Source organism: Amphibalanus amphitrite, unplaced genomic scaffold, assembly GCF_019059575.1.
Source record: "Amphibalanus amphitrite isolate SeventyFive unplaced genomic scaffold, NRLGWU_Aamphi_draft 000512F_arrow, whole genome shotgun sequence".
In the NCBI taxonomy this organism is placed as follows: domain Eukaryota; kingdom Metazoa; phylum Arthropoda; class Thecostraca; order Balanomorpha; family Balanidae; genus Amphibalanus; species Amphibalanus amphitrite.
Genome location: NW_024882006.1, coordinates 84,456 through 109,349, shown reverse-complemented (window position 1 = coordinate 109,349; position 24,894 = coordinate 84,456). Strand labels below are relative to the sequence as shown.

General features: G+C 54.9%; 2 protein-coding genes across 9 annotated transcripts in view; one reads left to right on the top strand and one right to left on the bottom strand.

The window, feature by feature from the left end:
• Positions 1–272: 272 nt before the first annotated feature.
• LOC122393016 (hippocampus abundant transcript 1 protein-like) overlaps positions 273–24,894 on the bottom strand; it is a 49,555-nt gene continuing 24,933 nt past the window's right edge. For 4 of the 8 annotated variants that reach the window (XM_043388517.1, XM_043388516.1, XM_043388520.1 and 1 more), the window contains 8 exons: positions 21,939–22,053; positions 17,386–17,604; positions 6,611–6,724; positions 5,475–5,635; positions 4,048–4,169; positions 2,640–2,815; positions 1,559–1,691; positions 273–817 (listed from right to left, as the gene is read on the bottom strand). In XM_043388517.1, coding sequence (XP_043244452.1) covers positions 729–817; positions 1,559–1,691; positions 2,640–2,815; positions 4,048–4,169; positions 5,475–5,635; positions 6,611–6,724; positions 17,386–17,604; positions 21,939–22,053 — 1,129 coding nt within the window. In that variant the 3' untranslated portion in view covers positions 273–728. The remainder of the gene's footprint in view (positions 818–1,558; positions 1,692–2,639; positions 2,816–4,047; positions 4,170–5,474; positions 5,636–6,610; positions 6,725–17,385; positions 17,605–21,938; positions 22,054–24,894) is intronic. The other 4 variants (XM_043388519.1, XM_043388518.1, XM_043388521.1 and 1 more) reach the window with 1 other exon arrangement.
• On the top strand, positions 8,507–12,834 carry LOC122393015. Its single transcript, XM_043388513.1, has 2 exons — positions 8,507–11,601; positions 11,901–12,834. Exons 1-2 carry the CDS (start codon positions 9,766–9,768, stop codon positions 12,498–12,500), a joined length of 2,436 nt encoding a protein of 811 aa, XP_043244448.1. The 5' UTR covers positions 8,507–9,765; the 3' UTR covers positions 12,501–12,834.

Sequence of the window (24,894 nt, the reverse complement as noted above, 5' to 3'; positions counted from 1 at the left end):
TCGGACCTACCGAGAGGAGGCGATTGCTTGATGGAGCAGCAAAGTGGTTGCCTAACGCAGCTCTTCAGAGATTGAAATGAGAATGACTCACGCGGGGAAGCGTGGCCTAACCACACAGCTTATCTGACAGAAGGCACTCTTAACGGATTTGGGCGGCAATCGTATCTAATGATTCACGAAACATTTCACCCGGCGATACGCTGTGCCATCGCGAATGTCACACTACATCACATTTCTAGGCACCGGTGTAGTACGACAATTGATTCAACGAATTCGGCAAAATACCTTTATTCTGCTTTTATGAACTTCACATAGATCATTTTGCGAACACGTCAACATCCATATTTGGACACATTATATTTTACGAAAAACGGCAGACGGTCCCCACCAACAATGCATGAGAAATAAAACAGTCACGAGATTGTAGCGGCGCGTCTCGGCGCTGCGTGCGTGCGGCGCTGGGCTCTGGTCACAGCCGGGCGGCGCCGACCTGCCGCCCTGCGCCCGGCGCCTCCGTACCACTCTCTCACACACACACAGTCGCTCACAGTCGCTCACTCACAGACACGGCACACACTGACTGAATGGCGGACCGGGCCGGCCGCCGGTCCGCGCTCCTCACACAGACTGGGACACCGTGGTCGGCGGGGGCGGCCGCGCGGCGCGCCGTGGAATGTTTGCGGGCAGCGGGCCGCCGTCACGCGGCCCGGGACGGAGCCGACGGGCGGCTATAGCGAGTCCTCGAGCGGCGCCGCCTCGCCGTCCAGGCTGTCCTTCTTCTTGTGCCCGAATTCGTAGTGCAATTCGTTTGAATTACCTGCAAAGGGCACGGGGCGTTTAATGATGTGGCCAAAAGACGCTGAAACCCGGCCTGATGAACACGTGTAACCGGGCTAGCGGAGGAGCGGCGAAAGAAAACCACCACTCTCCACCTATTCCACATACGAACACACATTTCACTACGGGTCATAATATCCTTAAAACGCGGCACTAAGTAGCCCGTATACGTCAGCTGCAATCAATACAGCCCGTTCTCAGTAAACAGCTTATCAACGTCTTTGTCGTCGATCCCTGCCACAACAGCCGTCTGCGTCCCCCGGGGACTTTATCCGTCTAGTGCGGCACAATGCTACTGTTGGTGGTGTGGTGACATCATCGACCGAGCCCAAGTCAGCAACACGAGAGAGCTACCACAGTCAGAACTCTGAGTGATTGTAAGTCCACCCCAGCGGTAGCTACCCAAACTTTGGGCAGTGCAGATTAATGGCGCGGGCAGGGCGACCTCGCACGACATTTACTGACAAACACGTCTGACGGGCGAAAACTAACGACGTGTTTGTAATGATAAATTTCCCCGCGGATCGATCGGGAAATAATTCAGAGACTTCTTTCATCAGTAGATTTTTCAGGGGTGATGGACGACCTAGTCTGGTAAAACCCGTTTCTTTCCTGTTCCAACAAACACTACCTAGTCTGTAAGTGTGCTATGTACTCTGTAGCGGATCCACACTCGGTGGCGGGTATGCGCGGGCAGCCGGCCGTCCGCCGCCGTACGCACCTGACGCCTTTCTGACGGAGCCGCGCAGCGACGAGGCGCCGCCCGCGATCGGCGCGTCCGGTATAAAGGCGGCCACCAGCAGGGCGCAGATGACCAGCAGGGCGCCGAACACGAACGGCGGCCCGGGCACCAGCTGAAACAGAGCGGCCACCACCAGTCAATGTGACAGGGAGCGGCACAGGGCCCGGGGAGCGCCCGCCAACGACCCAACACACGGGGCGCCCGCCACCGACTCAACGCACGGGGCGCCCGCCACCGACCCAACACACGGGGCGGCCGCCACCAGTCAACACACGGGGCGCCCGCCACCGACCCAACGCACGGAGCGCCCGCCACCGACCCAACGCACGGAGCGGCCGCCACCGACCCAACACACGGAGCGGCCGCCGTCCAGTCAACGTGACAGGGAGCGGCACCGGGCCCGGGGAGCGCCCACCAGACCGTCACCGTCACACAGAGCGACACACCCACCACCAGTCAACGCGGCACACTCACCGCCACCGTCCCACAGCGCGCGGGGTCTATACAGAGAGCCAACAGCGGATCAACAGGATAGCAGCTGCTTTGATGTTAGGCTCATGGGCCGTCATCCACCACCACAAAGCGTTAGAGCGTGCGTCACACCGGTATACACACAGTCCGTAAGCCGAAAGACACTGATGATATCCACCATGCATTATAGGCCACATAATAGTTACCAGCCACATCAAACCATCAGTCACTCGATCTCACAACCACCTCCCCAAAGGCCCGTCGATAGGCGTTAGAATACTGGAATGACGTGGTGACAATTCCAAAGCCGATTAAAAAAAAACTTTTTTTGGCACAAATATCTTTCCGCCAACAATAATTTTGCTAGTGTCTTAATTACACATGAATTTTATGAATGAGGGAAATGAAACCTTTTACCACCCATCCATGATATTCCATCCTACCGACAACTTTCTTTTCCGCCGAGCCGTGTCCGAGCACACCCAGACCATCCCACACCCGTCAGGTAGTCATCCCCTCCGCCCCGGTCCCTCGCTGCAGACCCCTCCCCGGCCCGCCGAGGGTCGCTGCTCCCCGCTCCCCCGCTCACCTCCGGCATGCCCGGGTGCTGCCGCGTGGCGTTGGCCGGCCGCACGTCGCCGCCCGCCTGCAGCTTGGCCTCGTCCTCGAGGTCCACGTGGAACAGGTAGAAGATGAAGCCGTACAGCGCCGGGCCCAGGCCGTTACACAGGCCGCGCATCCCCGTGATGACGCCCTGCACGACGCCTGCACGACCGGAGGGCGAGCGGTCAGAGACACGGGCGGTGGGGGCGGAGGAGGGCGAGCGGTCAGATACACGGGCGGTGGGGGCGGTGGAAAGATAACGTGCCGCCTGTCTGTCGCCTCACTATATATGGCATGGTAACTGCATATATCGGTACATTGATATAGTTCTGACGTTCAACGTTTTTTTCTCATGAACGCGCAAATTTTTGAAAACTACAGTGGAATCCGCTTAAAAAATCCACCTTGGTGACAAAGTGTTTTGGATTTATTAAGCGGCGGCTTTATTAACCGGTGTCAGCTTTCATTAAAAAGCATGTATCGCAGCTGCACGTTCCGTTCCCCTGCACTACAATCGTACAGGCTAGCATTCCTCATTGTCTTACTTATTACAATGAAAGTGACCACGGGCTCCACCGCACCGGTGTGGTCACGGGGGCCGGACCCCCAATAATTTGACTTTCGTAATGTCGCCTTATGCATAAAGGCGTGCGTTTTAGGGTTGGACATTCCCCCTCCCCCAGCTGCGACCGCAGTGGAGCCCCTGAAAAGAACCAGGGCACACTGCAAAGCTGTCACAGCGATTAAGTCGACATGCCCATCCACGATCACTCCCCGTCATGCCTGCTATGCCAGCGAAACAGTTGAGGGTGCCTGCTTTGCCGGGAACATTTCTCTGAGGTGCTTGGTGATGGCGCTCTTGATACCCCTGAACTCCCTTCTGTCATGGGAAGTCCAACTGCTGCAGACCGCTGCTCCAGTGCGGTTCTTTTTGAGCGGGTCGGATGCCACATTTTGAATGGGGAGATGCCACTGCGGACTTCGAAACTCCCGAGTGGCTTTATTAAGCGGAGTAAGTGGATTTATTAAGCGGATTTTAACTGCGGGTAACTATGGAGGAAATCCGTGAACAGCTCAAGCGGCCACAATAAGCGGCTGGATTCATTATCCGTGGATTTATTAAGCGGATTCCACTGTATTCAAGTAAGTACTTAGGCATACCAACGGCGCCTAGAAAGATAACCAAAACTTAACCGGCGTACTAAAACAAAACAAGCTTTTAATGCTTCCAAAAATACGTTTGCACCTGCGTCATTTTGAACATTCAAACAACTCGAAACGCAGTCCGCCTGCACAGCATTCAAACGAACATAGCTTCTGTCACGTACTGCTTTAGTTGCTGGTGGCCTAGCCCGTCACTCCTGACAAACTCCGCTGTTTGTCGGTGGACTCACCTTGTTTGTCGGCGTCGGCGTGCATAGAGACAAAGGCCGAGATGGCCGGGTACGAGATGCTGGCCATGGCCGCGAGAGAGCCGGCCGCCCACATCATCCACGTCTGGGAGCCGAAACCGTACCTGAACGGGGGACACAGGGGCAGAGCCGTCAGTTCACCGGGGTACAGCGTCTGGGAGCCGAAACCGTACCTGAACGGGGGGAGAAGGAGCTATCAGCACGGGATAACACAGAGTACCCACGGCACATCAGCCGCGTCTGGGAGCCGAAACCGTACCTGAACGGGGGTGAGGGAGCTATCAGCACGGGATAACACACAGGACCCACATCAGCCACGTCTGGGAGCCAACCCCGTACCTGAACGGGAGGAAAGGGGCAGGACCGTCAGCACGGGATAACACATAGGACAGGGCAACTACTCTCAGTGTTTATACACATCGAGTACATACAGAACATATTCAGACTACTATTTCAGAATACATATTCAGACTACCTTCTACCGCCCATCGGTGGGAAAACCCGCGGTCCCAGCCGACCGCAACCCACCGCACTGCACTGCTGAGTCAGATGGATTCGCTCTATTAGGCATAACACAGCCCCTCGCTGTGAGCCTCCCTGGGATCCTGTCGCTGGGCAGAGCTGGGCTGTCCTGGCTGTGAGCCCAGCCAGCACTATAATAGAGCACGGGCCGACCACGTGAGCCGACCCAGCCCGGTCCCAGCTCCCAGACACAGCCCAGGCGGCAGTCACCGGGGGTCACCCAGCTCCCACGTGATCCCAGCTCAGCCTGCGCCCAGCTCTGAACACCAGCCCAGCCCGCACCCGAGAAACCTAGCTCAAACATCACGTGACCTCCGAGAAACACACTCGTCTGAACACGTGACACTGAGCGCGGCGGTGCAAAGTTCATCATTTCCGCACGGCGTCGGCTGCCGGGGGCTGTCAGCGCGCGGCACGCAGCTCTGACCCTGTGCGCGACAATAAGGCCATAGCGGAGGCGGCCGGAGTCTCCACGGGTCGCGTCGGCCCGCGGAACGACCGCCGGAAGTTTCATAAGCGTCGGACCTACGCAGGCCGGCGTCGACGCAGGCGGGTGCCAGGGCTGGGAGGCGGAGCGGGGGCGGGCGGGAGCCAGCGTCCGGGTGGTGAGCGACTGAGCTGCCGGTGGCAGTCCGCGTCAGTGGCAGACGCGAACAGAGACCAGCCCACCGGCACAATGGAAAGGCCGGACCGTGGGAGGGATATGGACTGACATCACAGTCCAGTACGATGTGGGACGCGGGTGGGTGGGTGGGGGTGAGGGAATCTTTGCAGAGCGGTTGGTTAGCTCTGCTATAAACGCACTGAAGATAATATGACAGTGCTGTGGGTGTGGGTGGCAGATATTTTCGGTCAGTAGACAGTCCTTACAAGCGCGCTGCACTCACCACATGAGCTCGAGCATCTCGAACACGAGTCCGACCATGATGGTGTGCTTGGCGCCGATGGTGCGCATCAGGAAGCTGAGCACGGCCGTCTGCGCGATCACAGACAGGATGCCCACGGTGGCGATAAACATGGCCACAGCCTCCTGGCTGAACTTCATCACCTGTGAGCAGAACAGAACAGAACAGGTCAGAACAGAGACACCGCCTCCTGGCTGAACTTCATCACCTGGGGACATAGGCCAGAAGAGAACGTCAGCACGGGACACTGCCTCCTGGCTGAACTTCATCGACGCACACCAGCCGAAAACGGCAAAAGAGTACAAGCACACCATTCGACGTCTCCCAGGACATTGCAATCACCTAAAGGGTTACATCGCTCATCGCTGGAGAGTCATCCCACTTCTAACCAGAGTGACAGCAAGGAGAGCGGGCGCCATCTCCAGCACCCCTCCTCAGTACACAGCGAGACTCGCGTATACACTCACTGTCCGCCACTCCGGCCTCTCCCACACACCTCTCACCTTTCGTCACTCTCACTCCCTCTCCTCCTCCCGCCCCACTCCCACGTGCCCGCGGGAGCTCACATCCGGTTCGCTCCGGCACTCTGCCCGGCTCCGGGTCGCGACCTTCCGCCGCGCTCTTCCCAGCCGGCCCGGATCAATCGCCGGGCGGCTCCGGGGGCGCACACCGACCCCCTGACGTCATCCCGTCCCGACGGGAGTGACATCACTCCCCGGACAGTGACGTCACATCAGTGGCGGCGGAGGCGCTCCGCTGATCGGCCGGGTGAGCAGAGCGTTATGACAGCTACAGAAACTCTCCATGTGGGTGGTAAAGGTCACGGGGCGCCCCGTGCTGCGTACGCCCCAGCGCTGCCGCCGGTGCGCCGCACTGCACCAGACTCGGCGAGCGATGGTGCCTACCGCGGCGGCAGTCCCAGGGGGTACGGACCGATCGGAAACGAGGCCGCAATTCTGCCCCGACACGCACACACACACACCGCCCTCCTCCACTCTCCCCACTCTCCCGCTCTACAGATTACGGCATGTAATTCCATCGGGGACCGCCGGCCGATCTGTCTGCCCCCCTCTCTCTCTCCCCTCCCTCCCTCTGTCTGTCTCCCTCGCCGCTCTCACCAGTCTCAGGTAGACGAAGAAGCACGAGTACTGTCCGGCCTCAGGCAGATAGGAGAGGAACACGGCCAGACACAGAAGCAGCACCGTCCGGTCCTTGCCGATCTTCTTCAGAGCCTGTAGACGAAGGGAACGCACCGTGAACACACGGACCATTGGCACACATAAGTAAGGCAGGGAAAACAGAGCACACAATAGTGGTCTATGTGTGATACCACTTGACCGATTTCATTTCCTAACAGAGCTGCACGTTCTGGGTAAAAGCTCGTCAATAGGGCTATCCTATCGACCAACATAGTGAGTTACCACGCAACTAACGAACACATTACGTAAAAGCTTTCAGTGCGGCTTCTGTAAGACCATGTGACAACAATAAACACTAATGACATCATCAAGGTCACGTCAGCACGCGGCCATCGATCCAGCGAGCCAGCTCCTCGAGCTCCGAACACAGCCGGAGGAACGCCAGCGCCGTCAGCAGGGCCACGGCCTCCTCCCGGTGCGAGCCTCGTACCGCTCTCTCCTCAGCCTCCTCCCGGTGCGAGCCTCGTACCGCTCTCTCCTCAGCCTCCTCCCGGTGCGAGCCTCGAACCGCTCTCTCCTCGGATCGATGCGACTTAATCAGGCATACCGGCGGCGGGCGGTGGACACGACAGCGGCCGATCGGCGCAGACGGGTAAGGCACGGCGCCGGTCCCCCGGGGGGCGGTCGGCGCGCGGCCGCCGCTCCGGCATGGATGGCCACCGACTCCGCTATAGCTGGCTCGCGGCTGGATCATAGCTGACTCGCGGCTCGATCGCCCTTGGCTCGATCACGGTTGGCTCGCAGCTCGATGGCCCTTAGCTCGATCATGGTAGTTCGTAGCTCCATCACGGTTACCCTCGGCTCGATCATGGTTGGCTCGTAGCTCGATCCTCGTTACTCTCGGCCCGATCACGGCGGTGGCACTCCCATCAGCCACACGGCCGAACGCGCTGGCTGCGGCTGAGAGCGCTCCGCCCCGGTTCAATGGCCGGCCCCACTACCTTGTGTAAGACGCCACCCAATGCCAGCAATGGCAGCGAGTTCAGGCCCTCGTTAGGTCCCGTCACAAGACGACACCGTGACGTCATCCCACTGACGTGACGTACGTATGACGCAAGTAACGGCGCCATTACCGGCAGTTACCCTCGAATTACGCTCCGTCCGAGTCAGCCCGGTAATCGATCGGCGAAATGGCGCAATTGGACGAGCGTTTCAATGGTGTTGGAACATAGTACGCCGGGTGTGGGTGTCGGGGAGCGCATAGCGATGCCGTCCCGATGTTTTGATAACCCTAGCGCCACACAAAACTAAGTGCATGACAAACACTTCGGCATATAATGGGCGATTTAAAACGATAATACGTGAGGACTTTAAACGGACCATCCATCATTTTCCCTGGTAGAATTGATAGCAACGTGGCCCAACAAGCAGCCGTAGACGGTAGTCACTCGGAGTTCTGTCGGCATTTTGAGCGGCATGGGAAAATTGGAGTAATTCATCACCCGAGCGGCGAGCCACTACATTGAGTAATTATCACCACGCCACCCACTCGGCCAACAGCATACAATAAAACCCAGACCATATTTCATATTTTCACAAGAATTATACTTAACGTATATAGTTCGATATAAACTTCAGACAGCAGCTGCTCTTGAAAGTTTTAAAACAAAGTTTAAATAATGCATATTGTGGGACCGATTCCCTTCTTCCATATCATGATAAAGAGAGTACACGTGCAAGCTTTGTTACATGGAAATAGCCGTCACTTTCCCCACGTGTCGGCACCGTCCACCGACCCGGCGGGTCGGCGGACCGGTCCTTCATTGTGCAACCACCCTGCATATAACGCACAGGCACTGGCGAATTAGAATCAGAACCACAGTTGCAATACAAGTCTCGGCCCGCTCAGTCGTCTCTCCTTCCGCGCCTCCGCGACAATGGTGGCAGCGGCGGTCGAGGGGACTTGTGCCCCTCACCACGGACCCCAGCCTCTACATCTGCACTGACATCGCAGACTGGTTAGTCCGTGCTCCGTGACAGTGTATCGCCCCTACGTCACGTCATCGACTAGGGAGCTGACCATCCTGGACTCGTCATCGTCCGACATCACCGTCTCCAGTGAGTAGCTCTGCCCGGCAATACCATCTGCCCTGCGGCAACGTCATCAGCTGCCCTGGACTACTACGGAGCCCGCCGACAGCGCACGGCTCATCAGCCCGCGCCGTCCTCCTCAGCATCATCGAGTGATGGACACCACCTCGCTGAAGGACTCAAGATCGGAGGAGAGAAGAGAAGAGAAAAAAAATATCAGCGCTAAATTCAAGACAAATTGACACCCAAAATCAAGAAAATCCACCCATTATGAACTTTTGCTGTATTTTCGTCAAAAAGTGACAGTGAAATTGTGCTGTGAAATTTGTTTTAACTTCGATGTGTTTCAAAAACCGTACTGTTTCATTATCCGTTTTCGTCAGTGTTCTGTCGTTTGTTGTGCTTCAATGTGGTTGCTCACCCCAAAATTTACGGAGAAATTGCAAGTGCATTTAATTTTTGCCTGCACTTTGCCGTGTCATTTTGACACTAGTAAACGTAAAAAGAGTCTGCTCTCAACGGTATGAACATTCAAATACGTTAATCGTCGTCAATTCACTGAATTTATATTGTGTTGATATTCGGCCAGAGATGCCGAGGGCCATAGATGCCCAGGGACGGTCCCCGCCAAGAGTGCGGAGGGATCGCCCGGTAGTAGGTGTAATTGTCACGAAACTTACTTATCTGTTCATACCATTTTGTGATACGCTCATATGGAAATTTCTTTCTCCGTCAGCTAAACGTTTCCTCTCTTTGTTATGATCGCTTCGGTTCCCTACGCTTCCCTGGGGGAGGGAAGATAATGTGGGACCGATTCCCTTCTTCCATATCATGATAAAGAGAGTACACGTTCAAGCTTTGTTACAATGAAATACCCGTCACTTTCCCCTTCGTGACGGCACCGCCCGACGACCTAGATATACCAGAAGGTCGGCGGACCGGTCCTTCATTGTGCAACCACCTTGCATATAACGCACAGGCACTGGCGAACCCCAATCAGAATCTGAACCACAGTTGGAATACAAGTCTCGGCCCGCTAAGAAATGTTGTTGAATCTTTCATGCCTACCCCACACCATTCAGTACTTAGTTTATGGATTTATCATCATTGTTTCTGGTCTAGTTATCATCTACGTTCGATCTGCCTGTAACGCTATTTTCAGTATACTTCGTACTATTTGCTACATTATCTTTGGCATTTACCGTCTTGTCCGTTCTTGCTTCCGCCTTTCTCTGCGAACGGGCGCTGTAGCTGGCCATACATCCCGCCGCCAGATTTCTACAGCCTTCTCTAAAATCTCAAAATTTGCCGATTCTCCCAATCAGGTACAGACACCACCCGCTCCTAAATCTATGCAGCTTAAGTATAGTGTGGTTATTCTTATTTGTTTTTTACCGCTCATTCTGGCTTCTTCTATTCACGATGACTGCAATGAACTCAAAATAATATCTTCTCGTATATCGCAGTGTCAAACACTGCCCACAGGTAAGCAATCCTGTGTTATCTCAGGACAGGCACAGCTTAGTCTGAGTAACATAGGTTCTACGACTTGCATGTTCTTTTCGGACGACAGTGGCGCCAATGTTTATTACATTCGGATTAAATTTGAAGACGTCTATTGCCAATGGACCACAATTCACCAATATTATACTTTTCCGGTTTCCGTTGAAATTTCTTCCAAGTTGATATGCCCTAACTTTGAGTATTGCAGCTGGGGAGCCAAATGTGTTCCTCGGCGAGAATACTTTCCGGAAATCACCAAAGAATCACTTTCATGGCCCGGCATCACGTCATGCATTTCTATTCCAGCAAAAACTAGATTTTGTGGCGTCATTCATTATGATCCCTGCCTTCATTTCCGCTGGTACCTACTCCCACAGTACAATGCCACCTATCGTGTTGACAAGATTACAGGGCATACTTGTCAACCAATCATTACAATTTCGGAAGCTATCGACAATCGTTTAGTCAATACCACGACATCCGATCAAGTTATTACAAATTCTGGCATTGAACTGAATGTCTTAGGTACCTATGACCAGCCCCTATCCCTGCCATCCCCATACCTCGTCCAAAACGTCCATGACTTTTCTGACTCACATCTGGAATCCGCTTCTTCTCCATCTCAGCCTACCCCAGGTCAATTGGGTGACATTCAGGCCCCCAAACCGCTGTCTACCGATTTTATTTTTAGCCCCCTCATGGTTGATTGCACTAACTACGAAACAACCCTTCGATGCCATATCCCTCAAAGTTACATTTCGGTTATCCAGAATCAGCGTCCTAATATCCTTCCTCGCGCCGTTCATAACCACCATCTTTACATTAATTCGGACGGTGTTTTGCAATCTAAACTACTTCGGAGTGCCCCAGTAAATATTCACATACGCTTCAATGACATGTCCCTTGCCATATCCCATTACAAAATTTGTCCTCGTATTGAATCGATTGATTCAGTCACTGGGTGTCATTCATGTCCAGTGGCTGCCAAAATTATCATACGAGCCAAATCCATCTGCTCTCCAGGTACGGTATCCGTATCCTTCAATAATATCCCACTTTCATCCCGTGCAGTGGCCTTATCCACTGACAGCTCCCTCGTGACAATTCAGTTCGTTACGTCGGTCCCCTGTCACGAGGAAAGACTGTGTCTTTACTATAACGAAATTAAAAGCTGTGAACCCGTCTCTTTCTGTTTAGATACCCCGACTCTTTCCCTCACCCAGCGCAATGAGACGGTCGCCCAGTCCACAGCCGTTATTCACTCTAGTGGTCTCTTTGATTCTTTTCTTTCGACCACTTCTTCATTGGGAACTACACTACAGCAGGGTCTCTACTGGTTCTTCGCTATTATCGCCGCTATCTTCATCTTTTCGATGGTAATCAATCTATGCCGTCGATAGCCCCTATACATACATCTTGGCTATATCATTTCTTCGGCTGCTCGTCAAGACCTTCATTTTCGGTTGTATCACCATGTACTTACGGCTAATGTCATGGCGGTCTGGCGGCAACTATCTTGATGTGTTGCCCCACATGTTTCATATGCATACCTACTTGCATCCACTTCAGCCAGATCGCCATAAAAAAATCATGTATAGTTTTTAAGAATTGTATATGTCTGTTCGTTTGTCTCGTGTACGTATGTGCCATTGACGAAAGATTTTGTATGTTGCAGACAGCCGATCATACTCGCATCGCCTGTTGCTGCATGCCGACTCACTCCTCATGGGCCACAATGGACTGTCAAATACACACGGCTGACCGATCTTCACGTCTCCGCTGCCTGGCCAAGGGCCCGGCCGGCAGCCGGGACGTCGAGTACCCGCCGAGTCAACCACACCGCCACTGGTACCTGACTCCATGGCGATTATCCGGCGTCGCATTCACGGGACCACATTACCCGAGTGCGGTCAAAATCGCCCTACAAGTACAATCGCCACACAACCATGGTCCGGTACCAGTGCATCGACTCGAGACGTCCCCGTCGACTTCTGCTCGCGCACCATCCAGAGGTCCCCTCCACCAACGGCCGTCGCTGTCGACTCCAGCCAGTTGCCACCACAATCACTGGCCGCCAGCAGTCGACAGTACCGCCCGCTCCAGCCGGCCGCGCCTTCTGTCACTGTCCACTGACGGTGACCTCATCGGCGCGGCTCTGTCATGGGCCGGGACCTCGGACATCAAGATCCGGAGGATCTACACATCTCCGCGCTGCGAGCAAGTCACCCACCAGCTCGGGACGTCTACTTCTTCACTCGGTCGTGTGTTGTTCTGACGCCTCCTATTGTCGGCTCATGGGGGAGGGGAGGTAATGTCGCAAGGCTTTGCTCAAAGGACTATTGCTGCAAGCGCGTATGGCCTTGTTCAGGTGCGTGCGGCCCGCTGCAGATCCGGGTTATTAATTCAACGACTGACCGGTTCTGCAGAGGTTTCCGCGTCGTTCCTCGAATAAGCTTATGCGCTTGCCGCATGACGCTCCTTATATGATCGCGCTGTGCGTGAAAGATCCTGTATAAAAGCGTGCGTGAATTATCAAATACACAGAGTGCTCGAGACCGGCTTTGGGGACGCATCGGCACACCGAACCAAGTAAGTCGGCAATTCCACCGGCCGACATAATGGTGGCAGCGGTAGGATTATGTGCCCTACTGTGTGTCCCCCTGCGTGTCCCCTATGTGTGACTTACATGCCCGTTTAGGATTATATAGGGTGTATTTTTCTGGTCCCAATTTTTTTTCCCGGTGCATTTTAGATACTAACCATGCCAGACGACCATATTCAGCCTCTCCCTAACACCCTCAACATTCATCAATTCGGTACTTTTATCCCCAACTTCGACGGTTCGTTCCCCATTCAAGATTTTTTCCGGGACGTCAGAGAAGCCGCATCCCTAGGAAATTGGCCTGACGTGGTCTCTATCAAAGTTGCCAAATCTAAAATGCAAGGTCATGTCGCTGACATTGTCCGCACTCGTGTGGCTCTGTCCAATGCAGAAACGTTGAATGACTTTGAAACTCTTTTAACGAACGCCCTTCATACGGATCGACCTATCTCCTCCCGTCTGCAAGATCTTATGACGTGTATACAACATCCCTCCGAATCTGTAGACGCATTCGCCTGCCGCCTCAGAACTAAAGCAAAGTCATTGACAGAGTGGGACGCTACCCCAGATACCCAACAACTCAAAAACCGTACCGTGGCCGCCACCTTTGTGAAAGGGTTAAAGCCTTCCATCCGTCAGTACGTGCTTCCACAGAACCCTGCCGATTTCGATTCCGCGGTGACTCTAGCTCGGACACATGAACTTAACAGCTCTTTGCTGCCCGATGCTACTTCCACCCTCGCCGCATCTTCAACCCAGGCACAGTCTAGTGGCGCAATGGACGATCTCCAGCGCCGTGTGGCCAGCCTCGAGCTTGCCACGTGTCAGCAGGCCACCCGTGGCCGTGGTCGCTCTTCACAACGCCGACCCAGAGGTGGTTATCCACAGCGTGGCCGTGGCCGTGGTTTCTCCACACCACCCACCACCAATTACCACCAATCATCATACCGCCGATACCAGTCATCTTCCTCCCAGCCCCGCCGTGCATATTCGCCCGATCAGTATCGCCATTCCTGTTGCGATTACCGTGCACGCTCGCCCTACCGCCACTATCGCGACTCATCTCTTGACCGCCACTACCATCGCAGCTCGTCACGTCCGTCCTCCCGAGATCGGCGCGGACGTTCGTACTCAAGGTCGCCATCGCGCTCACCTGACAGGTCCCGTTCGGACCGGTTCCGCCATTCGCGTTCCCCAAACGCTCACCGCTCGCAACGCTAGACGATGGTCCTGCGTTTGCGAGCATTGCATCCAACACTGCTAGTGCTGAACATCGTTCTCCTCCACCCATTCTTCAGGATGTCTCCATCTCTAAGCGAAAGGGTACTGCTTTATACGACACAGGTTCCAGTGTTTGCCTCGTCACTCGTGATTTTCTATTATCATGCGATATTACAGGTTCTCTCAAAACTCCATCTGTGTCAGTTCTCGGTGTAACCGGTTCTGCGATTCGCATTGTTGGTGAAATTGACATAGATATCCAGATTCTTGACCGTACTATCAAACATAAATTCTACGTCACAGAGAAATCTCTTTCATTTGGATGTGACATCATTCTTGGTATCGACTTCATCATTCAGCATCAGTTGATGTACAGTCCTGCGACAATGGTGGCAGCGGCGGTCGAGGGGACTTGTGCCCCTCAACACGGACCCCAGCCTCTACATCTGCACTGACATCGCAGTCTGGTTAGTCCGTGCTCTGTGACGGTGTATCGCCCCTACGTCACGTCATCGACTAGGGAGCTGACCATCCTGGACTCGTCATCGTCCGACATCACCGTCTCCAGTGAGTAGCTCTGCCCGGCAATACCATCTGCCCTGCGGCAACGTCATCAGCTGCCCTGGACTACTACGGAGCCCGCCGACAGCGCACGGCTCATCAGCCCGCGCCGTCCTCCTCAGCATCATCGAGTGATGGACACCACCTCGCTGAAGGACTCAAGATCGGAGGAGAGAAGAGAAGAGAAAAAAAAAATATCAACGCTAAATTCAAGACAAATTGACACCCAAAATCAAGAAAATTCACCCATTATGAACTTTTGCTGTATTTTCGTCAAAAAGTGACAGTGAAATTGTGCTGTGAAATTTGTTTTAACTTCGATGTGTTTCAAAAACCGTACTGTTTCATTATCCGTTTTCGTCAGTGTTCTGTCGTTTGTTGTGCTTCATTGTGGTTGCTCACCCCAAAATTTACGGAGAAATTGCAAGTGCATTTAATTTTTGCCTGCACTTTGCCGTGTCATTTTGACACTAGTAAACGTAAAAAGAGTCTGCTCTCAACGGTATGAACATTCAAATACGTTAATCGTGGTCAATTCACTGAAATTATATTGTATTGATATTCGGCCAGAGATGCCGAGGGCCATGGAGATGCCCAGGGACGGTCCCCGCCAAGAGTGCGGAGGGATCGCCCGGTAGTAGGTGTAATTGTCACGAAACTTACTTATCTGTTCATACCATTTTGTGATACGCTCATATGGAAATTTCTTTCTCCGTCAGCTAAACGTTTCCTCTCTTTGTTATGATCGCTTCGGTTCCCTACGCTTCCCTGGGGGAGGGAAGATAATGTGGGACCGATTCCCTTCTTCCATATCATGATAAAGAGAGTACACGTGCAAGCTTTGTTACATGGAAATAGCCGTCACTTTCCCCACGTGTCGGCACCGTCCACCGACCCGGCGGGTCGGCGGACCGGTCCTTCATTGTGCAACCACCCTGCATATAACGCACAGGCACTGGCGAATTAGAATCAGAACCACAGTTGCAATACAAGTCTCGGCCCGCTCAGTCGTCTCTCCTTCCGCGCCTCCGCGACAATATCGCCATCATTTTATAAAGGATTTAAAAAGAATGGTGAAGAATAATCCACGATTTGCGTTCAAAGCTTCGTTTGCAATATGCAAATACGTACGCCAAACATTCACATCCCTTATCAGGAATTATTATTGAAGCCCTCATTTCTTGATGTCTTTCGCATGCTTGAGACAGATAACAAGAGTTACATAAGCAAGCTTCAACAAAGGGTTACATTTGCCTGAAAACAAGACGTTTGCCAGAAGACCGGTTCAATTCTTCTCCCTGTCCAACAGCAGTCGACAAGACGCCTGTGCCTCTGAGAAGACACGTCAGAGCGGACTATAGCTAACAGCGGTTATGTAATCGCCGACTGAATGGAACACAAACTTCTGATCGATGTAGCCAGTAGTTCACTGAATCTGCGCTGCTCTCTGTACCGGAGGCCTGATCAGAGGAGTGTGATACAGCTGAGCCGGCTGATCAATCAGACGTTCCCTATTTATTTCTGATCGTAATTGAATGTTTCTGAAGTCCAAACGAGCTCAAACCTAGTAGTAAAGTAATCTTGCTCACACCTATCTCTAAGTTCGTGGTGCTGAAGTGTGATAAAACACAATCTTACCGCTATTTCGACTCTAGGCTACTTCTGGCTACTTGGTTGGTGAAAGGTGGGGACGGCTAGTGACTAGCCGTCCCCACCTCCCACCAACCAGCTGTGACCGGCCCCAGCCACCCCGTCCCTCCCACCACCCCGGCCGTCCGCCGGCATCCGCCGCTCTCCGGGATATACTGAGCGTGCAGAGCGCTGGTGGTAGCGTGCCGTCCGGTAATCAACTCAGCCGCTGCCGAGCAGACTAGCGCCGCAGCGACCGACGCCACGCGGAGGCACGAGATATGGCGCCCAGACACGGGGTGGGGAGATGGAGGAGAGGCGGAAACACGGACGGTAGAGGCGCCGAGAGGGTAGGGAAGACAGGGAGCAGGAAGACCGGGGAGGTCAGGAAGTATGTACGTGAGAGGTAGAGAGCTTCGTTAAGGGCGTGGGAACAATTTAGGGAGGCAGGGCAGGATAAGGAAAATGACCAGTAAGACAGAGAAAAGACTCAAGCAGAAAGCTTAGGAAGACCGGTGGGTAAGAACTGGGAGGGACGCCGGCGTTGCATTTCCATATCCCTAGCTCAGCCGGTGCCACCCAGCTGAGCACAGAGCGCGTCAGGAGTCGCCGGCGGCCGTCCGCTCGCGCCTGGTCAGTGTCCAGGGAGACGGACGGCAGGGAGGCGCCTCGTTAGGCCGCAGGTGGCCGTGTGGGGACACGTGACGGCACACACACACCGACACGTGACCGGGAGCCACCGGTCAGAGGAGTCCCCCCATCGCCTGCTCTGTCAGCCGGCGCAGCCCACGCAAACGGCGGCTTTCACTGGCTCGGGTGAGAGCCGCACGGAAATGAAGGCGAAGCCAGGATCCAATATACCATCCGAATAAACTGATGAATAGGAGTTCCGCCTTTTCTTACTATCTCCTAGAAAGCTTCCCGTTGCGGGTTCCAATCATACTAGATGAAAACAACAGTTCGGCTAGCTTGGTAACCAATCACCCGCTTTCCACGCACCGTACCTAATTCAAGTTACCTGCTTCGCCGCCTTCCATTCGTGTACGGTACCCCTGCCTTCCCCAGTACCCAAACCCATCCCTCTATCTCCCGCCCCACACCTAGCGCCCCCCATCGCCTCCTCCCCGCCCGCTTGGTGGCCACTCACGGCGAAGGGGTCGGCCTGCTCCCAGGTGATGGTCTTGTCCCAGCTGTTGGGGCGCAGCTTCTCCGGCAGCGACTCGGGCACGGCCACCAGGATGAAGAGCACGTCCAGCACGGCGATGGCCGTGCTCAGCGCAATCACCATGTTCTCGTCGTAGACCTGGGCCAGGTAGGCGCCCAGCGCCGGCGACGTCACCAGGCTGGCCGCGAACGTCGCAGACACCTGGCGGCAGAACCGGGAAACTAGGGTCAGACATCTGGTGGCGTAACAACGAAATGGCGGGAGCATGGTTTCCTCTCCATACACAGGGAAACAGTTCAGAATATAAAAAGTAAGCAGCAGCAGAGCATACGTGAATCAGCGAGGGCGTGAATAAGGCATTTCGTTCTGACAACGACGCAGAACATTTCCAATAACTATACAATCAAAAAGAGCAATATGATAATGCCAGCCGAGACACCACAAAGAACGCACCCGGAGTAGGAAGCCTACCATCAGTCATGGTACGATGACTGATGATCAGCTGACTGATGATGATTCGGGAAACAAAGGAGACAGGAAGAGCGATGCACACGAGCCATTATCACAGGAATGTTACCACCAGCCGCGAAAGGAAAACGAAATCGGCGTCTAATGATAACTCGATCCCTCTAGAATGCGCTTGCAACAACTTGGTATGCTCACATTTGTTCAACATCATAAATTCATTATATTCATGCTACAATAGTACATACCCTCCTCCGACCTACAGCGGCCCGTCCCCTGCAGACCTCCCATCAATGAGAGCGCCACCGGGGGCCGGAAGGCGGCGATGGCCCGGCGCCCCACTCCAGCGCTGCCAGCCATACCGACCATTCTCGGCGACCATTCACTCCTTCCTCATCGCCGGCCCGTCCCGGAGCTCGGTCCATAGCACCGGGCGAATGTGGCGCTCTACTCCCCCGCATACTCGCCCCATCTCTGCCCCCATTGAGATCCCCAGCGGCGCACTGCCGGGGCCCCCGGGGTCGCAGGAGGGCTCCGGAGGCCGGCACAATACCGGTCAGCTCCGGCCGCCCCCGAGAACAGAGCACAACGCCCACCATTGTCCCGGTGGACTGAGACTGACGGGTGGAGACTGGAGAACAGCGAACAGAGAACCGGGTCCCGAGAGGGAGGGACTGACGGCAGAGTCGCACGGGACAGATATTGGAGAGGCAGAGTCGCGCGGGATAGAGTTTGAGGAGGACCAGTGGTTAAGTGGGCGGCCGAGGTGCACAGTCCGGCCCGGCAACATCGTCCGTCCCACCAGAGAACATTGAAGGTTAGCTGGAGCATTCTAAAAGCGCTAGTCCGGCTCAACCCACGACAGGGTCGGTGCAGCTGTCTGTCAAGTACAAAGTCGACCGAACGGAGCAGAAACGGCGGCGTTGTCATGCCGTATTTTAGCACCGCCTCCAGCTGACAGCCGCTGAGCCGTTCTTCTATTATCTCCTACAGAAATGGATGGATGCACCCAGGTGGGCCATTTGAAACAATGCTCTACTCACAGTTGAAGCGAGGTGAACGGTTTTAGCGCGGATGAATGACATTTACAGGGTAGACACTGGGTTGCTGGGCAGAGAGAGGGCAGCGCCAGAACAGGCCAAGGAGAGTTTTTGAGCCCACAAACGTCTGAGAATATGTAGGAGGCACGCGCAACCGCACATCCGCATTCCCAACACGAATCTACTGCAACAAGTGCTTCTCTGCTACGCCCTCCAGAACACATACACCCACTCTTCGTTTATTTGTACGGCATCTGACGCAAAAAGTTCCCGTTGGCGTTCGACTAATATTCCAAAGGCATTCATTTTACTCATTGCTTAGAGTGAATGGCAACGGATACTAGTGAGCCAAATTTGGTTCTCCTCGCGCAAGCTGCGCCAAAAATCTAACCCGTCAAACGAAATTGAATATGCAATGAGCGACAGGATGTGATGGATATTAAGCAAACTGAACATTAAACGGAATCGATGGCTCCAAGTGTCCTACATTTCGTTGGAAATTTGGTGAAGAAAAATAGGGAAGCATGCCAAAAGGGATAATCAAGAAATACAAGGAGTGAGTGAGAATGGAAGTGGGGCGCACAGAATCAGTCACATTGAGAGAGGAAATAAAATGGGAAAGGAGCGAGATTGTGCTGTAAAGTAAACACCGAGCATTAACGATATACCACAGAACGGGACGGTAGGGACACCAGTGGCCCGGATGCGGCGTGTTGTGGCCTGTGGGACGGCATGTATGTACAGCAGTGGCCAGCGAGAAGAGAGGAGCGGGGCTACTGCAGCGGGGACCCAGACAGCCAGGGTGGGACAGCATGGGGCAGCCGCCGGTGGGAGGGACAGGGCTGATGGAGCCCGGGTGGGACAGCAGGGGACAGCCACCAGTGGGAGGGACAGGGCTGAGGGAGCCTGGGTGGGACAGCGGCCGCCGACAGCGCTCCCCAGAGACAGGACGGGTCCGGTTGGTGGGACAGCCGTCGTCGTATGGTATGGCAGCCGCTGAGAGCAATGCCCAGCGACAGGACAGGTCCTGTCGACAGCGCCATGTTGGCCGAGGAACCCGATCCCGACCCGGCCTGGCAGCCAGCAGCACCATCGATCAGCTGCCGCTGTGATGACGGAGCACTGTCAGACGCATGGCGACGGCCAGCGCCACGGTACACGGTAGGAATATATCCAGAACACCAGAAAACCATAATCAGCGGTGGTCGATAGCTGTATCTGGGTCGAGCAAATCATGGGATTTATTTGTACATCTAAGCTCTCAGAGCACTCGACTGATCTTCCCACTATCGCAGCTAGCAACAGCTAGCAGCTAGCCTACAGTCAGCCCAACTAGAGCCCCCATCCCGCCGGAGACCCACCCCTACCCCAGCCCACGCCTCCCTCCCCACCCGGTTCCACCCGGCTCCATCCGAGATCGAGCGGGCGATGCGGGCGGGCGCCGTTTAACAGCCGGTCGTAGCCCCGTGTTCAGACGGCCGAGCAACTCGGCGGCGGCGCGCTTCAGGGCCGAGAGTGGCCACTGAGTGTCGGCGGAGCGGCGAGCCGCCCTACAAACAATGGTCCGGATAGAGGGGGGGATGGCCAAATCCGGCCGCCCAGACGGACGAACGGCCGGAGCGAGAGGGGGGGGGGGGGGCTCCGCCGCCGCCGGACGGAGAAGAGAGCTCTATGGCCGGCCGGAGCGAGAGGAGGGCTCCGCCGCCGCCGGACGGAGCAGAGAGCCCCATCGCCGGCCGGAGCGAGAGGACGGTTCCGCTACCGGATGGCCAATCGGGCCCTCTCTCACCCAGCGGCGCTCTTTGCCTGCCGCTCGTGTCGTGCTACAAGACACCATTTGCGATCTAAAAGCGCACCTAGCAACAAGGCAGAGCAACAGCTGCGTCTTCCCAAATCACCTTGCCTTTCGCCGGTATTTAATCAGCCCAGACGACAGGCGCTAGCTAACAAGGTCAGGTTGCTAGGCAAAGATGAAGGAAAAATCAAACAAAAAGCTGGACAAAAAAGGAGCATATTCACAAGAAGAGCATACCATTGTGAGAAGAGAGGACGACCCACACTGGACCTCGCATGCGGGTTGCGAGTTTGTGGTTTAGCGGGTTTCTTCAAAGTTAGGGAATACACTCTACGTTTAGTAACCCAAGTCCCAAACTGCCATCTAGCGAGGGAGTCTGCGGGCTTTTGACTTGCGGGCGACCTCGCATCGCATTCCAAAAGTTGACTTTGAGTCAACTTTCGGTTTTCCTCGCTGCGAGGGCTGCGAGTTTTGATGTGTTTTGTTGATGTCGGTTCAGGGTGTTGGTTCGTTGTGCTGTTATTGAGATAATACATGATTTTCTGAAGGTGCATCGGCTTCACGACATTCATGGAGTGAGTATATGGGAATTAGAGGTGGCAAAATGTGGACCCGAGGACCCGGTCCAAAGAACCAGTCTGGACCCATATGGGTCCAGACCGGTTCCTAGACATTTGATGACGGGTCCAACCGGGTCCTACCATAAACTATACATCTTGCACACTGCAAATTATTGCAAAATATGAAGTAAATGAAGAGAATGTTTCTTTGCACACAGTAGCTCATGAGTATTCCCAGTGGGAAATAGGCTGTTTTACATGATGCAACTAATGACACCTAGTTTGCATTAATTGACTTTCGGGGAACGGGTCCAAATGGTTCCGATTCCAACTAAGACCGGGTCCGACTGGTTCCAGAAATGTCCAGCCGGGTCTGGTTCGAGTCTGGTTCCCAAAATTTTCATCTTTTGCCACCTCTAATGGGAATGGTGTTCTCACTCTATGTATGAGTGTGATATTCGCAAACCCGTAACCCGCAGACACGCAACCCGCATGCGAGGTCCAGTGTGGGGCGACCTTTATAGGTCGGCCGCTGACTACCCTTCTGACTACAGTCCGACTGATGCCAGTGCCCCAATACGTCCCAGTCCGTAGGCGGCCGAGCGGTCAGCCTCCTCTGTAACTATGACTGCTGACTACTGACTACCCCACTGATGCCAGTGCCCCGATACGTACCAGTCCGTAGGCGGCCGAGCGTTCAGCCTCCTCTGTGACGTCCGCCACGTACGCGAACACTACGGAGAAGGTGACGGCGAACACGCCCGATATACTGATGGTGGCAAAGTACCACCTGTGGAGGGAGCGTCAGACGTCAGTCACCGGGCAGCTCAGGAAGGGGGGGGGGACACACGATGATCATGTAGATTCCCATGCGCTGCTTCTTTTCAAGCCTTTCTCTGTCGTGCGAAGAAAAAAATGCGGACAAATCGATAAACGACAACTGGTATCCGTCAAGCTTTTCTAGTACCTATCTACTTTACACACAATGAATCTCGGATAACTAATACCTTCCGCCACAAGATGCCACCAAAATCAATTCCATTGGCGAGAGCAAAAATGATTAGATCATATCATTGCAACTGACATGACACCCTCGCGACACAGACATCTAACCGGTGGTTTATTTTCCTAATGCAGCGGCACACAGCAGCAGCCGCTCGGTGTTTATACAGTGCGACAGCCGCGTCCCCTCTATCCACACCCGCCCTCTCAGCTCCGTCCCGAGGCGTTCTGGCTGGTGTAGCCAGTAGAAACACTGTAACATACAGATATCTCTTGTATTTCGCCACAAAATCGAGACATATATAGTTTTACATACGAACTTAGTTATCTAGTATTGCACACATGTTGGCGAGAACATCGAATGTAATAAACGAATACATATGGTTTTTAATATACACATAGCCAATACAATTGTCCAAACAATACAGCAGTTTAAGCGAACGGAACGTTAAAAGGGGGGCGCACAACTTAATCGAAGGCTTTAGCAATTTAGAGACTGGTAAAAGCGACACCTATTAACAAAACTGTAACTCGCGGTTCACAGCATCTAGCGGCGACCGGCAGAAGTACATGGGCCCGGCCGAAGCACATGGGCTACATCACTCCCCCGCCCTAGTTAAACACCATAAAAAGATGTTTGGCGGCGAAGACGCGACGAACGACGGAGAGGGGGCGGCGAAGCAGGCGGCGGGCCCGGCGGCACGCGGCGAGACGGGCTAGAGCCGCCGGGGGCTCCCGAGCGGCTGGGTGCAGTAGGCGGGCGGTCCACCGAGCTGTCTGGCGCCGTAGGAGGCGTGTCGATCACCAGGACGTCCGGCGCAGGAGGCGGCGTTGCGGCAGGCGCGTGGTCCGTGAAGGCCGGTTTACACCGAGCCAGGGTGACGGTGTCGCGTCGCCCGAGACAGTCGATGGTGACGGTGTGCTGGTCGCGGGATAGGACACGATAAGGACCGTCATAGACGTATTGGAAAGGAGAGCGATGCGAATCGCGTCGGATGAAGACGTGGGAGCAGGTTTGCATGTCTTGAGAGATGAAGATTTGGCGGGAGCCAGGACGAGGAGGAGTTGGACGGAGCTCCGACATGGCGGCACGGAGACGAGAGGCTAGGGAAGCCGGATCAGAAGAAGTGTCCGACGACATGGGGGAGAGGAAGTCACCAGGAACTCGGAGACTGCAACCATAGACTAGGTCTGCAGCGGTGCATCCGAGATCCTCCTTGAGGGCCGTGCGCACTCCGAGTAGCACCAGAGGAAGTCGGTCCGACCAGGAGGCGGCGTCGTCATCGGTCCGCAGAGCTGACTTCAGTTGGCGGTGGAAGCGCTCTACCATCCCGTTTGCTTCTGGGTGGTAGGCGCAGGTCCGGATCCGAGAGGTGCCGAGAAGCTTGGAGACTTCTGTCCAGAGGCGGGACTCGAACTGGGATCCTCTGTCGGTGGTGATGAGTTCGGGTACTCCGAAGCGGGCGATCCAGCCGCTGACGAGATGCCGAGCCACCGTGACGGCGTCCATGGTGGGCAGAGGAATTGCCTCGGGCCATCGGGTGAAGCGGTCGACGACAGTCAGGAGATAGGAGTTGCCATGAGACGGAGGAAGTGGTCCGACAAGGTCGATGTGGATGTGCAGGAAGCGAGAGTCAGGTGGCTGGAAGCTGCCCATGGGTGGCTTCGTGTGGCGCTGGATCTTGGCACGCTGGCAGTGCTGGCAGCTCCGGACGAAGGCACGGATGTCCGTGTTGATGTGGGGCCAGATGAACCTCGATGAGATGAGATGACGCGTAGCGTTGATGCCAGGATGAGACAAGTCGTGGAAGCTCTTGATGATGGAAGGGCGGAGTCTGGCTGGGACTACAGGTCTAGGTGTGGCCGTTGAGGTGTCGCACCAGAGACGTAGATGCGGATGATCAGGGACTGGGAAGTCACGGATGATCAGAGATGAGGATTGTTGCAGCTTCGGCAGGTCAGGATCGTTGGCTTGGTGTAGGGCGATGTCGGCCAAGCTCAGAAGGCCGGGTGAAGGTGTAGCTGCGGCAGAAGCTGGCGCAGACACTGAGCTGATCCGTGAGATGGCGTCAGCTACCGGGTTGAGATGTCCAGGAACATGTCCGATCTTGCTGGTGTGCTGCAGAATCAGGTCCATGTGACGTTGTTCACGGAGAGAATGGTTGGCGTTGCCGTTGGCCTTGAGAGCAAAGACGAGCGGCTTGTGGTCCGTGAGGATCTCGAAGTCGCGTCCTTCCAGATAGGGCAGGAATTGTCGCACGGCGAGGTACATGGCGAGCAATTCCCGTCCAAAGGTGCTGTAGCGGCGTTGGGTGGGCGTGAACTTGCGCGAGAAGAAGGCGAGAGGCTGAAGAGAACCACCAACTCGCTGGTGGAGCACGGCGCCGGCTGCCGTGCTGCTGGCGTCAGTGCTGAGGCTCAGGGCTGCATCTTTGACGGGATGAGCGAGCTGGGTGACGTCAGCGAGGGCGGCTTTGGCTGCAGAGAAGGCGGCGTCTGCCTCTGAGGTCCACGTGATTGAAGCAGCTCGGTCGTCTGAGGCAGTCAGGCCGTGGAGAGGTGCCAGAAGAGCAGCAGCGTGTGGGATGAAGCGATGGTAGAAGTTGATCATCCCCAGGAACTTCTTGAG